Below are 17303 nucleotides of genomic sequence, written 5' to 3'. Positions count from 1 at the left end.
GAAAAGTATTTAAAGGTTGAGCAGTGAGCTCATTGGCTACTGATACAGCAGGAACCAATCAGATGTGCCCTATAAAGAATGATGTGATTGCAAGCAGATTGAGTTAAGGACCTATCAGCCTGCACCATCTAGAGTTTCATGACAGAACTTAAAAAAAAAAAAAATCAGTTCAAACACTAATGTGAATTTAGGCATCACAATGTTACAAAGTACAGTATAGAAAATGTATATTTTTTACTAAAGATCACATATAACAGTGTTATATGTGCATGTACATATTACATCTAACTGTAGTGCAATATGGCTTTTAAGCCAGAGCATATTGTTGAAGGCCAAGCTTTGAAGTCTAATGGTAATGGTAATTGTGTAAATATTCCCATGCATGCTACATGTACAGTACTGTTCCACTGTCTGGATTAGGCATGACCAACACATCCATGACGGGAAGATGAGGTCACTTGCCAATCCTTGATGTCGTCCAATATTAAGAATCATTTTGGCATGACTGTTTTGAAAGCATTGACGAGCACAGGGAATATTTTACTAAATGGGTCTGAAAAAAAAAATCAGGATCAGAAGTCAGAAAGATCATGTATTACAGGGAACTGTGGTATCAAAAAATTTGCAAAGAAAAGCACAGACCAAAATATTTCCCCCCGATTCCTTCTCAGTCTAAACAGATTTTCATATTTTCCTTTGTAACCATATTGAGTGCATGTGGCTTCTTGTTACCTTTGTGAAGCTCTCTATGTGTGTTTAAAGACAATAAACATACTTTCTGGCCTTCAGTGGGGTGGACAGAAATGTAAAATGTTTATTGGCAGACTAAGAAATATGATCTCCGGATGATTTCATGTCCACCTTTTGATGAATATATCCGAGTTTACACAATGTCCTGAAACAGCATTAGTGATGAATCATTACGCTGCTTCGGTATTCCTGTCCACATACTGTAACTGTTGTTTCTTTAGACAGAAACATTCCTTTATATCACCCACACCTTTTCCTGCCTTTTGAATAAATCTCTGGGAAGAAATAATATACTGTATGGTCTAAAGAATATCGTAGTTACCGCTTGTTCCCAAATACTGGCTAATAGAGCACATTTTTTAAGGTTTGGCTAAATAATAACATCCAACGTTTCTTTAAACACCCGAATTTAGCGTCTAAATGAATATACACAGTTTTTACATAGATAATTTATTCATTCAACCTATATGAACTAAGAAAACACATGTACATTGAGGAATGTATAATAAAAAAAAGGGATTTACACATGTTTGTCAGCCTCAGATATATATATATACTATACTTTACCCAAAAAGTACAGGTGAATAAACTTGTATTGGAGTAAAATTCCAGCAGAAATGCATTGGATTTGTAGGTGTCGTGCACATTGGACTGGAGGCACTATAAGGGTAATGCACTTTCAATATATCCAACATTTAAAAGATTTACGTATATTGAACAAAATTGTATTGGCGATTTTGAAGAATCAACAGAATCAAATTAAATAGAGAATTCTAAACCCACTTCTTAGCAGCAAAAACTCACCGTAACTACCCAATCTAGTCATATTTGTCAGTAACTGAATGCCACAGAACAATCTATAAAATACAAAAGGGGAAAAACATCCTTGTTATTCAAAATACAGGTTTGTATAAACGGCTACAGTTCTATAACACATTCCGTGCCAGAGAACTCTGGCAGATTAAGTTCGTATTTTTTCTGAATGTCATAGGGCAGGAATCGTCCCGCCAGAAAATGTTTTCCTGAGAATCCTGTTGCGCACTTTTTGGGAGCTGTCAGAGAAATGAGAACTTCTGGATTTATCCCATCTTTGGCGGGTTCATCAACATCCCAACCTTCAGGAAAAGAGAGATAGAAAAAGTGAATCCTTTCTAACCATCACAATCCACTGGTCATTAACTGAAACATAACAATGTTTCCAGATTCTCCCAGATAAGAGGTGGAAAAACTGGCTCATAGAGATCATTCATCACAATATTGTCATGTGGAAAGTGAGCAGAAAAAATTCAATGTGTCAGCCATCAGCTGCAATTTTCAAATAAGGTCTCCTGATGACATAATGGCTGCAAGATTACTTTAGATTTATAATTTGTCTGTTTTGCGAACACTTTGGGTCCAGTGCAACACATTTGCACATAAAGGTCTCTGGTTAGGTCATTTATCAGAAAAACTGGATCTCAAACAGATTTCATCACTCACATCTCCTTAGAGGTGATGGTAACATTTCGCATACTTACAAAAATGTATCAACAATTTATTTCTTTATTTTAAGTCTATCTATGATTTGGTTTGACTTCTACAGCATTACGCATCTAGCTAGTAGCTATTAACTTTGGTTTGTAATCCATTTCTCAATAATAGAATGACTATTTTGAATATGACTATTTTAAATTTGTAACTTTTTTTATTTATGTTTATCTAGTCTTAGCCATTAGCAAGTGTATCTAATAGCCATTAGCCTTTGATGCTAGTAATCCATTTCTCAATAATATGACTCAATAATGTGATTTTTTAGGTGTATCTATTATTCAGTTTGACCTCTATAGTATCTAACATGGTATCTAATGTGACCAGATTAGGTAGCAAATTAGCCTTAAAGGTGCCCTAGAATTAAAAATTGAATTTACCTCGGCATAGTTGAATAACAAGAGTTCAGTACATGGAAAAGACATGCAGTGAGTCTCAAACTCCATTGTTTCCTCCTTCTTATGTAAATAATTTGTAAAAGACCTCAGAAGAACAGGCGAATCTCAACATAACACCGACTGTTACACAACAGTTGGGGTGTACGCCCCCAATATTTGCATATGCCAGCTCATGTTCAAGGCATTAGACAAGGGCAGCCAGTATTAACGTCTGGATCTATGCACAGCTGAATCATCAAACTAGGCAAGCAAGCAAGAGCAATAGCGAAAAATGGCAGATGGAGCGATAATAACTGACATGATCCATGATTACATGATAATTTTAGTGATTTGTGAATTATCTTTCTAAATGTTTCGTTAGCATGTTGCTAATGTACTGTTAAATGTGGTTAAAGTTACCATCGTTTATTACTGTATTCGCGGAGACAAGAGCCGTCGCTATTTTCATTTTTAAACACTTGCAGTCTGTATAATGCATAAACACAACTTCATTCTTTATAAATCTCTCCAACAGTGTGTAATGTTAGCTTTAGCCACGGAGCATAGCCTCAAACTCATTCAGAATCAAATGTAAACATCCAAATAAATGCTATACTTGCGCGATTAGACATGCTGCATGACGAACACTTTGTAAAGATCCATTTTGAGGGTTATATTAGCTGTGTAAACTTTGTTTATGCTGTTTAAAGGCAAGCGCAAGCTCCGGGGGAGGGGAGCGTGAGGATTTAAAGGGGCCGCAGCCTGAATCGGTGCATAGTTAATGATGCCCCAAAATAGGCAGTTAAAAAAATTTATTAAAAAAAATCTATGGGGTATTTTGAGCTGAAACTTCACAGACACATTCAGGGGACACCTTAGACTTATATTACATCTTTTGAAAACATGTTTTACTGCACCTTTAAAAGTGTGAGTAATCAATTTCTTAACATTATATTAACATTAACATTATAACATATTTTGCATTCTTGCACAAATGTACCAATATATTTTTTTTTTACCTTGTATTTGATTTGATATACTTTCTTTATTAGCTGGCAACTATTAACCAGTGCAGCTAATAGCTATTAGCTAAAGTTAATGCTTAAGTAATTTCTGTGCCACAACAGTGACTGAACTAAATTGCAAATGAATGATGATAAAAATGGTTTTCCGAACACTCAACAGGATTTAGTACGGTATCATGTAAATGTAAATGAATTTGTAGGATGCTAACATATGTAGCCTACTTTGCGGTGCATATGGTTAGCTGTCATGAATTACCCAAATGATGTTCAATGTAGACACTTCAGATTTGTTTTGCTTGTTCTATTAGCAGTTATAGTGTGTACTGATGAATGCTAATGAACATTTTTATATCTTTATAAGCTGCAGTCTGACAAAAATAACCAAAACATTCTTCTGAACAGATTGAGACTTAATATGCTTTTCTTTTCCTTGCATGTGACCACTCTATTTAGGGAATGTCACATATTTTTTTCCTTGTGGCACTGCACAATAAAGATGCCATGAACAGAATTTCTCTAAAACTTCAGGATGTGTGATAATTAGCAAATACCTGAGGGCACGTCCACACTAACGATGGGTATTTTGACCTGTTTGAGAGTCACCAGCATGCCAGCATAGGGCTCCTTCACCTCTTTAGGGTCGGTTTCTGGTCCCAGGATGGCATCAATCACCAGATTGTAGGCATCATTTAACAGCTGGACCTGGTTGTGGGGTCAGACGGGACTCGATTAGGATTGACAGGTGTCCAGAAGAGTGAACATCACATTGACATCTTTCTGCCAGTGAGCTTCATTATTTAAGACTGACACCCACCTCCGTCGGAAGATAGGACAGAAAAGGGATGTCCATTTTCTCGCACTGAACGGTGAAGTCCTGATGCAAACTCTGTGGAGACCGTTTGGGATAGAAAATGGTGGGCTCATATTCCTACATGTGAGAGACATGAAAGAAAAGAGTTTCCATCCAGAACATCACTTTTCAGATTTCATCTTTTTCTACTTATGTGATGATTAGCACACTGCCAGTTTTCATTTATTTTTCTCCCAGATTCAGACTCTCCATTTTGAACTATGAAATTCATTTTTAAAACTATGATCATCTAAACAAAAACCATTTGTGAAATAAAGTGAAAATAAACCATGTTAAAATGTATTGAATTATTATATATATCAATTGTTCAAAAATCTGTCCCTAGGTTGTGAAAAACAGACATGAAAATGTGTTACATGGAAGCCATACATGAAGCAGATGGCCACCGTGATTTTGCCAAGTAAGACATGTTCCTGGGTCGACATATTTTGTTGATCCTGGAACAACATTACTGTCTGAAAAAATGTAGTCTTAACCCTATCCCAACCCCTAAACCTAATCCTACCCATAACTTATCCCTAAATTCAGAGGGAAATGAGAGGTGAATAACACTGATGTAGAAGCACCTAACCCTGGTTGAAAGCCTAAACTTGAAATAAACCCTAAACTTGTCGCCGTAAAATCTGATTGGTTGATTGGAATGGTGTTCCAGGATCAACAGAGATGTTGATCCAGGAACATGTTGTACTTGGTGAAATCACGTTCACCTGAATTGGACAGTCTCTATAAAAGCTTTCTGTTTTTTATATTTTGTCCCCCTGTGGATATGCAGGGAGATTTTTGAGTTCATAAATCACAAAATAACTACCTCATAATTTAATTTAAGTACATTAGTAGTGATTAATGTGGACGAAAATTTATGGTTTAAACACCTCATTTGCTCAGAAAACAGGATAAAGTCCATACAGTCTGGATAAGTTGCAGTTTAAGTTCATTACAATCCTGCTGTTAAATTTAATGTATTTGTTACATAACGTTGGTACGGACACAAGAATCCATGCAGATGTACGCTGGGAATGTATAAAACAGCTGCCATCATGTGATGACTCTCTATTGTTGTTTTTTTCCCCTCAAGAGTTTTTATCCATTCCAAGAATCTCATAATGTAAACTGGCCAAATCTTTACTGGCCAAACTTCACTCCATCAGAATGAAAAGAAGGATAACTTTAACAGAGTATACGTTTATTAGACGAATACTGATGCTCCATAAATCTAGCATCACAAAGGAGCATGGTGAAGTTAACATAAGGCATATAATTTTTTTTTCTTCTTCTTTTTTTTGATCTGGAAATGTTGGAGCGTATGTGCTAACTGCTAGGCAACAGAAAAAAATAAACTTAAAAAGCAATCAGAAACTCGTTTTACTTTGAATCCTAAGTGAAACAGGATTTTTAATGACAAAAATGAAGGATGGGACTTGATTTTATCCATTAGAATGGATTTTGAAAAGTGGTTTGAATATGACAGGAGAGGAAGGTCTGAAAACAAAGGCCCTGTCCCAAATGGCACACTTCATATGCACTTACGGTTTTGTAGACTTATAATGGCCGCCGTGTGTGCATAATTGTGAAGTCCACGAGACTGTATGGTGTCATTTGTCATTTTTGGTTTCAGAAGGGTGCTCGCAAGTGCCCCTTTTGCGGCAGATTCTTATTTCCTGGCGGGTGTCCCGTGATTCACGCAGGGTATGCTGCTTGGCTCCATCTTCTCTACTTGGCTCGGTTTGTAACATGTTGTTTTTAGGTCCACTGCCTGAATATCCTCCATAATGCTGTCCATCCATCACTTTTTAGGTCTTCCTCGCGGTCGGTGGCCTCCGGGGCAGTGTTGCCAATTGCTTTCCGCTGAAAGTAGCTAAAAGTGGTTGCTAAATGTTGCTAGATGATGTCATACTGGCGAGTCCACTGATCTATATTTATATATGGCGACTCACAGAATCTAGATAAGGTTTGTCCAATAAGTTGCTAGATTTGTCACCAGACTTTTGAAAAAAAGGGTCAGGGGGGTCGCTAAATCTATCGACAAAATCGCTAAATTGGCAGCACTGCTCCAGGGTCTTAGCAGAGTGCTATTCTTGCCACAGAGTCCTTGTCGCTATGCATGGCATGGCCGTACCACCTGATACGGGCTTCTCTCAACTTCGTTGTGATTGGGACAACTCAAAGTCTTCACCTGATATCCTCATTCATTACGCGGTCGTTGAGGTGGCCCCCTTTGTGGCAGATATGCGCCCTCAATTCATGCTTTTGTCGCGCCCGCACTGAAGCGAGCTCTGCAGCAGACTTCTACCTGACCGTCGAAGTGTTTAGGTTGCCATTTGGGACAGGGCCTAAGAGTAGGGTGACCATATGCACCATTCTCCCAGGACACATCCTGTCCAGGATTTCTAAGTTGCATAAAATGTCCCAGTTTTGGTTGTGTTTTCATATTTGCGGAAGGTAACGACTGAACAATAATTTGCCCAATAGCATGCATTATACATAATCAACCGATCGTGGCTTGCAAGAAGGCTGGATCTACAGAGAACGGTCAAAGCATTGCAAATACGACAACATTTTAATGCATTGCATGAAGAATGTCAATAAGAACAGTGGCTTGCACAGACCTCCGTGTAGAACCACTTTCACAATTAAAGAGGCAAGGGCTCAAGCCATTTTAGGCAATTTAGAAATCCTGGACAGGACGTGTCCTGTGAGAATGGCGCATATGGCCACCCTACCTAAGAGGGCTTGTTGATGTCAACAGAGAGAAACGTAATTTCAGAGGCGGAGCAAGCTGCTACGTTTTTGATGAACTTACTTTTTATAACTAACTTTGGAACAATGTGAAATGAATCATGCACAATAATAGCAGGAAAATGCACTGAGAAAGCAAATACACCCTGTCAGTATCCATTCTGTCTCAGTGCCCTTTGGCATAGTGCTCTATACTTACAAATATACGCAGATGGCGGGCACACACCAGACCGATAGAGCCGTTCTGCTCAGGACCACAAACAACCAGCAGGGTGGGCTGCTTTTTACTCAAAGAGCTCAAAGGAAAAGCCTGGGGAGAGACAGAGAGAGAGGGACACAGTTAAACAGGGCAGGGAGATGTCTCATTTTGGTCTCTATCTGCATTTGGAGAGGTAATGTTCATCACAATAACCCAGCAACAGTTGCAACAATAGTAAAGAGACATGGAAACATTGCCACAGGATGCAGCCCTTAAAAATAACAGCTTTCTGACATGTTCCTAAACTGGACTCCGAAGTGTGTGTCCCTCTCTAAAGGTGAAGAGTGTATTTTCTGCGTCAATAAACGGAATTGCTAAAATATCAGTTGTTGTCTAATTGGTTTCCATATGCTATTGGTAAGCAAAACCTCACCCCAAATGCATGCCATTAGTTGAGCTGTTGCTATGCCTGGCTGGTCGGGAGACTTAAACAGCAATGTTTTGATAGTGCCACAGAGCAAGTGTTAATCAGACGACAGATGTCTTTGTCATTTATGCTAGAATCGAAGACTGAAACATATTAACATTTGACATGTTTGCAGTCAACCTAAAAGGACATTTTTTACTTTTCCACCTGATGCATATCTTACCATAAAAATGGCATTATGAACAGACTGATGAAGTTAAACCAACAGTTAAAGTAAAGTGCATGCTAAGGTAATTCATCTCCAATTAACCGTCGCTGAAATATGGAACCTCGGCACAACCGTGGGCGTAATTGCAGACTTCCGAGAAAGAGAAGAAGCCAGACGCTAATGAAGCTAATGGCACTTTAGAGAGAAATTATCAGCTGACATGGATGTTCCATTAGTGAACTGATGAAGTTTAGATTACATTATCATCGCTGGGTGTCTTAGTCACAGTGCCGGGTGAACAAGAGTTGAACACAAGTCTGAGTGTGGAAAATGAACGTCCGTCTCCATCTGTCATTTTGAGAGTAATCTGAGTAGGAAATTTTCCCATTGGCCAAAACTGAGCTTGTCAGTGAAGTTGATTATAATGGGCAGTGTTTGGGAGTAACTAATTAAAAGTAGCAAATTACCTTTTCAGTACTACATTTTGAAGGGTTAGTTCACCAAAAAACTCGTAAGAACTTTGTCTTCAGAACAAATTAATGTATTTTTTGATAAAATACGAAAGACATCATTAAAATACTCAATGTGACTATAGTGGTTCAACCTTAAAGGGATAGTTCACCCAAAAATGAAAATTTGATGTTTATCAGCTTACCCCCAGTGCATCCAAGATGTAGGTGACATTTTTTCTTCAGTCGATCACAAATGATGATTTTTAACTGCAACCGCTGCCCTCTGTCATTCAAATCACTGCAGTAGATGGGAACTTCATCTATAAGAGTGAATAAACCTTGCTTAGACAAATCCAAATGAAACCCTGCGGCTCGTGACGACACATTAATGTCCTAAGACACGAAACGATCGGTTTGTGAGAGAAACTGAACATTATTTATATCATTTTTACCTCTAATACACCACAATGTCCAACTCCGTTCAGCTTCCTGCTAGTGAGGTCAAAAAACGCGTTCTGAAGACGGAAGTGATGTCTCGCCCATGAGCGCCAGACATCACTTCCGTTGTCAGAGCGCGATCTGACCTCACTCACCGGAAGCTGAACGGAGTTGGACATAGTGGTGTATTAGAGGTAAAAAATGATATAAATAATGTTCGGTTTCTCTCACAAACCGATCGTTTCGTGTCTTAGGACATTAATGTGTCGTCACGAGCCGCAGGGTTTCATTTGGATTTGTCTAAGCAAGGTTTATTCACTCTTATAGATGAAGTTCCCATCTACTGCAGTGATTTGAATGACAGAGGGCAGCGGTTGCAGTTAAAAATCATCATTTGTGATCAACTGAAGAAAAAATGTCACCTACATCTTGGATGCGCTGGGGGTAAGCAGATAAATATCAAATTTTCATTTTTGGGTGAACTATCCCTTTAACATTATGAAGTGACAAGAAATTTTTGTTTTTGTGCACAAAAATTAACGACTTTATTCAACTAAAATTGTGTCTGTCTCTTGTCATACTGCTACGCTATTTTCATTGCAGAGCTTCCATGTTTACGTCCGAACATGGGCTCGGCTGTCTTGGTCACGTGAGCACCATGGCGCATGCGCATTTTCAGTAGCGTAACTGTAGCAAAATCTTCAAATTTCCAACGGAAACAATTTTCAGATTTGCGCACCCCTGCACAGAAGTCCTTGCATCTTTTTTTTTTTTTTTACAAAAAGTATTCTGTCAAATACATTTCTTGGTAACTTCTTTTTTGAAGTCTCAAAGTAGCTTTCACAACGCTGATAATGGGTGCGCTGTAGTATTATTGCATCGCCAGTCTAGACACAGATGGCGCTTTTCCACTGTGTGGAACGTCTCAGCTCGGTTCGCTTACTTTCGGTTTGCTTTTCCACTGCAGTTTAGTACCGCTTCAAAGTGGGTGGGATTATAGACTGATTTGTGAAGTTCCTAAACGTAATTTAGGGAGGAGTGAGCCCATCTAATCTTGCAATCAGCAGCCAGAGTATATAAGCAGCTGCTTACTTCTCTTCAGTCTCAGCTGTTCCAGCATCCCTCCACCTCCCCAAACACCACCTTCATCTCAGGTACCTTGCCCTATGTAATCACATCCTATATTTATTCACTGGGGGTGTGAATCAGAGCTCGAGTTGAAGATGCTTCATCGAGCCCCTCCTCAGTGGACAGCAAGCCAAATTAGCTAACCTAATACCCTAAAGATTATATGGACAAACAAACTCGTTAAAGCTGTGCCGCCTCTACTGCCGTGGATCTGCTCCTCGGCTACCAACGAGTCTGCACCTCATCTACTGACCACGATACAGCCATTTCTTTTTTCAAGTTGCGTGCAACGCTCGTTTAAAATAAAGTTGTGCGAATAAATGATACTGCAATGGCTGTTACTATATAAATCTAGCGGGTTTGGTGCAGGGTTGCCAGGTTTTCGTAACAAAACCTGCCCAATTTCCCCTCAAAACTAGCCCAATCACATTTCAGGGGGGCTCCCACGGTAAAAATTGCATTCCGGGGGGTAAAATCCACATTTTTGGTGGGGCTCCTCTTGTAAAATTTGCATTCAAGGTCCTAAATATCACATTATTTGGGGTCGATTCAACCCGTGGACACGAAAAACAACCCTCGGCCACAGTGTAAAAGTAGCCCAATTCTGCGGGAAAACCGCAGACTTGGCAACACTGGTGTGGTGTCTCATGTTTCCAATCCAGTGACGCTGGTAGTGATGATTCTCTCTGACCAATCAGTGATCTGCAGTGTTTAGACGTCACATTTACTATCGGTACGGCACGCTTGGAACCTCAACCAAGGTGGTACTATTTAAGTGAGCCGTACCATTCCATTCCGAGCCGTCCCATGCAATGGAAAAGCGCCAAGAATGTAAGGTGTCTCAATATGCTCCCTAGTGGTTTGCTAAAGTAGTAGGAAACCATTTCTAGGGCTGTCTCATTGTCAACATCAAGAGCACTATAATATTTACTACCAAAAAATTTCCAGATGCAGAAATTCAATGCCCCATAAAACTAGTTTGCATCATCTGCTTACTATATTCACTTACTGGAAATGCCGCACTGACATCGCTGTACTTTTATAATACGTAACAATAGCTACAGCGTTACAATGATAAACAAAGCATGTGGGTTCAGAAAGATATGGTGTTATTTAGCAGCGTTTTTGATAAATACCAGCACCGCAAAAATGCATAATCTAACAATCGTGTTGTTGGTTCTTGAATTTAATGGATCTAGTCCCTTGCTAGTGCTCGAATTTGTATACGTGGTATACTGATGTCTGGTATAATTCCTGAAGATTCAACCATGTGATGTGGACAGGTAATTCGCATGAAGCTCATGCGAGTATGTGTCATATGAAATAATAACCATTCACTCCATCTCTGTTCTGAGCTTGTCTTCTTTTCTGGAAAATGACATGGAATAGAGTGTTCCAGGGAACCACAGCCAGTGGATGCACTGTTCATTTCTTTTACAGGTCTGCTGCAGCTGTGCTGGAATCCTCTATCGTGTCAACTCCTGCCAGGACTCTGGAGACCGCCGCTCTGATCTGCTCCTGTTCAGAGCAAATGAACCCCCAGATTTTGCTTCCATGCTTCCAGCAAATGAGCTCTCAAGAGAGGGTCTTGACTAATTACTCTTGCAGTTTTTTTACCCTCAACCTGACACGCATTAACACCAGGGTGGTGTTTAATTCAGAACTGAACTAAGAATGACTTTCATGTTATTATGTGATGTTATTAAGATGAATAAAATAAAATAAAAAATAAAAGCTATAAGTGAGGAAAAAACTGAAACTAAATTAAAATACTTTTTACATTTAAAATAAAATAAAATGGCCACAAATTAATTCACCCACTATTGAGTAATTAAACACTGTAAAACATTTTTAAATGATATTAGTTATTAACAAAGCACATTAACTTTGGTAGCCCTAAAACACTAAAATTAAAACTAAATTTAAACCAACAATGATAAAATGAAAGTGAACAAAAACTGACACCTAAAAATCATTTTGTCACATTTAGGTAATTTCTGTGGATAATTGTGTTACATTTTTCATTTATTCTGTTCTACCATGTAGTCATGTTGAGATAAAGGGAAAGACATCACAGAGAGTGTCACGTCAGTCTGCATTTTTTACTCAACACAAAAAGAACGTTTCATGAGCCGTGGTGATAAAAATAACTTCCTGATATCTAAAGCAGGGAATGATCACAGACATCAGCCTTGTTGTAGCTCAACACCAAAGCTCTTATCCCCCCGATGTAGACGGATGACGTTGATTTTGGCGTCCATTGGGGTGGATAGTTTGGTTGTGAAATCACAATGTGGTAAAATTCAACCAAGATTTCGCCCCCCCTCTCACACACACACACGCTGATGTGTGCTGATGTAATGCTTGTCTCACAGCTACTAACCGGCATGTTTTCTTTAGCTACAATTTATGGCGACCTCACAGAGGTCAAAGCACAGGAAGTTTTGTTGATGCTAACCGTGGTGGCTGCTGGTGACCGGGAGCCTTCGAGGGGCGGAAGGTTCAGTCTGTAAAATGCTTCTAAAATTCACACAAGCTAAATCAGGAAACAATTTTGGGCTTTAACCGACTCTCAGGTAGGTCAAGAGGAGCCCCGTGCTGCCTGTCAGCCTGACTGAATCCAGATGGAATGGTGACCGCAGTAGTCTGGTTTGGGTTGGCCTGGCTCTATCGGAACCCTCAGGCCGCCCTGAAACGTAAGGCCTCGAGACCGCCTGACTGCAGGCCGGCCACAGACGAGAGTCTTTCAACACCTTCCATGATGGTGCAATGGATCTGTCACAAGGGGTTTTCAAGCAGAAGTTAAAGTGGGATTTTGGAGGTGGGTGAACCCTGCTGGTGCTGATTTTAGTGCTCACGGCAAGATATAACATGATCCCCCAAAAAAGCAAAATCACCTTTTTTTGTAGCTCCTTTATATGGAAGCCTGTTTCTGCCTCAGAAAAACAAAATAGTAATAACTGCAACTGTTTCCCATAATTGAAACCTTATATCTCCCTATGTGACATCATATTTCACAACTGCAACTATTTCTCATAATTACAACTTTCTGCGACTCACTGTACTATTTCTTGTAATAGCGACATTTTCTAATAACTGCAAATTAATATCTCAGAAATAAATTTATATATGATTGAGAACATTTTTTGCTGTTGGATCAGATTAGAAAAAGAATAAACCACCCCTTCAAATCTGATCGAAATTTAATTCGGATCGATTAAGGTGTTTACATGAACGTTTTTCAGTCCGATTGAAAAATGTAGCCAATGTGAGTTCATATTTCACAATTGCAATTTTTTTCAGAACTGCAGCTATTTTTGCAACTCATAATTATGACATTTCTTGTAATTGCAATTTAAAAATGTTAGTATCTCATAATTGCTTTTTCACCCAAACTGCAACAATTTCTAATAATTTCGACTTTTTGCTACTCAATTGCAAAACTTCTTGCTTTCTCCCCAAACTACTATTTCTCATAATTATGACTTTCTGCCACTCATAATTGCAACATTTCTTGTAATTGTGACAATTTTTAATAATTGCAAATTTATATCTCAGAAATACTTACTTTATATCTCACAATGTGACTTTATTTTTCACTATTGCGACTTTTTTCTTCTTAATAGTGACATTTCTAGTAATTGTGACTGTCTAATAATTGCAGTGGCGGTTTGTCAGGGGAGGCAAGGGTGCCCATGTGACCATGGCACCCTTGACCAAATGTGACCATTTCTCATAATTGCAAATTCATATCTTAGAAATTGTTAGTATATCTCACAATGTTTTGCAATTGCTTTCTCCCCAAACTACAACTATTTCTCATAATTATGACTTTCTGCAACTCATTATTGCAACATTTCTTATTTTTAATAATTGCAAATTTATATCTCAGAAATAGTTACTTTATATCTCACAATGTGACTTTATTTTTCACTATTGCAACTTTTTTCTTCTTAATTGTGACATTTCTTGTAATTGTGACTATTTCTCATAAAACAAGTGAAAAGTACAGGGTAAATCAGTCAAAATTGAATGCACATATACATTATATGAATAAATATACAATATAATTCTTGTGTCTAAATTCCGGATTGCTATTCTGAATCGTTCTTTAACCCCTTTTTATAAGAAAGCCCCCAGAGCTACAGATGGGCTCAAACTCTCTACAGAAACAGCAAGATCAAAGATGTCCCACTGTTTTTATCATCACTTGAAGTTTGGCAAATGTCGACAGATGCTGAGAGCTGTAAATGCAGAGCTGTGTAAATCACAGTGATGCTTGTATGTAGTAAATACAGGATAAGAATCAGGATTTAGATGCGTTAACTGCCACTTCACACTAGTGTAATTCATGTTCATATTTCGGACAAACCTTTGTGACGGCAATAGCGCACGCATGGCCCCATATTTCAATCAGCTGCTGCTGCCCAAAGCGATAGTCCCTCAGGAGCTCAGTCTCAACAGTCGCCACCTCTGCTTTACTATAAAAGACAGACAAAGAAACAAATTGCATTGACAAAGAGCTCATGACACGCATGGTATTAGTTTTCCAGAGGGGACGATAAATAAATCATGTTCATGTTTCGACATAAACGGTAACAAGTGACAAGATGGAAACTGGGTGGGTTTGATTACATGAGAAACCAAGGACTGCAATACACCACCTGACATTTACGTGTGTATTCTGAGCACATTGTGTTAGACATGCCATCCATTCCAGGCATGGTGCCTCGCTGCCTAATGCCTGTTTAGCTACACTTAGAGCTTATATTACTGTGAGTTTAATGTGGGCTACAGGGAGCACAGCGTATCTGTAAAACCCAGGCCCTTACTTCACAACTAAAACACGAAGAGCCTTTCAATGGCTTACTGTACGGTTGTGACATCAGAGCCCCCTGCTGGAAGTACACAGAAGTGCTGGCAAGATCTTGATAGCAAAGTTGTATAAATTAACATTAATGCATTATGAATGAACAATACAGTATATTTATATATCCTATGCTAATAAATGCTGTAAAATTGATCATTGTTAGTTTATGATACTTAATGCATTAATGTTAACAAATTTAATCTTTAAAGTGTTACCAATTTTTTTTTTTTAAATCAGAGCTACCAATTTTATTCATTTATTTATTGGATAGTATATACATCCATGCTGCTTATATTTTCAACATAAGAAAGGCAATAACGTCTTGGGGAACAAAAGCAGCCAAAGCAAAAAAACAAAAAAAACAAAACAAAAACTTTTTAACAACTATTATAACATATAAACTATTAAGAATTGTTTTGGTAATAAAAATAAAGCTGAAATAACATATAAATAATACATGAAAAACTAAAAATTAAAATAAATTAAACTGAAAATATAAATAAATTCAAGCTATACAGAAATATTAAAAACTAAAAATAACTAAAAAAGCACAACAAAATTACTAACACAAACTAAAATTAAAATAAAACTGAAAAAGTATTTTAAGTATTAGCAAATAATATAATATATATATATAATACTAATCATTAGGGTTTTGCTGTTGATGGCTTTAATTTTCCACAGAGCATAATGTTTTTGATGCCTTTCTGTCTTTTGCAACTAGTTGTGTTAATATTCTATTTCACCCCAAGGCATTTTCCGTTGTGTTTCCAGGACAACCGGTTCATTTGTGTTGTGTTTGTTGTCTGTTACTGCTTTAGGCACCAGAGGAACAGAAGAAATAACCATTTATAAAAATGATTACACATTATTGAGTTCTCTCAATTGTGTACATGAAGTACCGGCATTTTTCATTTCAATTCAAAGCATTTATCTGCCACTCCCTAGTTCTCAAACTCACTTCAGAAAAAATAATATTGATTTTACTAACAAAATATAATGAGCATATTTATTTGAGTGTGTGTGTGTATTGGGTCTGTACTACATCAGTCATATTTTTGTCTTTGGTCATTTAAAATGCAACAGGTCACCAAGTCTTTACTTGGGTCGGCAATGTGCTCTGATCATTGCCGTAACCCTCGGCATGGAGTTTTCCAGCGTTCTGGCATTTACCGTCTCCAAGAGAGCTCCACAGCCGTCAAGCCGAGTTTGCAGGGGGAGATTTCCTGGCGTACTGTGACACAGTGATATTTGTAAAGTTCAGCCGAGTCTAGCTCTTTTGATATTTCCGTCTGTATCGACCTATTCAGGGAAATCCTGATGGCCATATATTTCCAGGGTTCCATGTCGTAACATTTCCAGTATTTAAAAACTGTTTTCAGACTGCAAAGAAATCTTACTTCACTTAATATCTCTCAAACATTAAAACACTTTAAATGCATTCCTGAGCCTTATTTGTACAAGTTAGGCTTATTTGTGGTGGGAAAACAGCAATGAGCAAATCTTACCACCAGGGGACAGCGTGGCCCAGAATGATCTCTCAGTATCCACACCACACATCAATACAAATTGCATTATAATATTAGGTCACTTGACATATAAGCACATCTACACTCTTAAAAATAAAGTTTCAAAAAGTGGGTTTTCATAGCAGTGCCACAAAAGAACCATGTTTGGTTCCCCAAAGAACTTTAGGTGAACAGTTCTAAAAAGAACCATTTTTTTCATAGTGTGCAGAACATTTTAATAACCTAAAGAAAATTTAGGTAAAAAAAAAATGGGATGGTTCTACACTAAAAAAATAAAGGTTCCAAAAATTTTATTTTTACAGTGATGCCATAAAAGAACCATTCCCCAAGGAACCTTTCAGTAAACAGTTGTTAAAACCCTTTTTCTCTAAGTGTGAATAATAATCTAAAGAATCTTTAGTTTCTAAAAAAATAAGTTTCTGAGAAAAATGAGTTTCTTAAAAATAAAGGTTCCAAAAGGTGGTTTTTATAAAACGATGCCATAAAAGAATCATTTTTGGTTCGTTAAAGCAGTGGTTCTCAACTGGTTTGGCCATGGGACCCACATTTTCTCATGGTCATTAATCCGCGACCCAATTTTTTTTAGGAATTTGACCTAATTCCTAAAAGAATCTAAAAATGTGCATGCATGTGTGTGTATATATATATAAACGTTATTGATTTTTCTATTTTGGCTTCTAACTATTATGAAAACAAGATAATTGACATAAACAATTATTGTGCCGCTGCTGCATTCTTCCCAGCGCACTTTCCTTTCCTTCACAGC

At 38.0% G+C, this 17303-nt stretch overlaps 1 protein-coding gene across 1 annotated transcript in view; it reads right to left on the bottom strand.

The window, feature by feature from the left end:
* Positions 1-1288: 1288 nt before the first annotated feature.
* The window catches only part of yjefn3 (YjeF N-terminal domain containing 3), a 53741-nt gene continuing 37726 nt past the window's right edge, over positions 1289-17303 (bottom strand). The window contains exons 2-6 of the mRNA XM_067398663.1: positions 14511-14619; positions 7486-7596; positions 4494-4607; positions 4231-4381; positions 1289-1865 (exon numbers count right to left, since the gene is read on the bottom strand). Of these exons, the coding sequence (XP_067254764.1) occupies positions 1669-1865; positions 4231-4381; positions 4494-4607; positions 7486-7596; positions 14511-14619 (682 nt within the window). The 3' untranslated portion in view covers positions 1289-1668. The remainder of the gene's footprint in view (positions 1866-4230; positions 4382-4493; positions 4608-7485; positions 7597-14510; positions 14620-17303) is intronic.

This window comes from Chanodichthys erythropterus, chromosome 10 (genome assembly GCF_024489055.1).
Source record: "Chanodichthys erythropterus isolate Z2021 chromosome 10, ASM2448905v1, whole genome shotgun sequence".
NCBI lineage: Eukaryota > Metazoa > Chordata > Actinopteri > Cypriniformes > Xenocyprididae > Chanodichthys > Chanodichthys erythropterus.
Note: the sequence above shows the minus strand (reverse complement) of the source record. Positions and strands in the feature narration are given on the sequence as shown.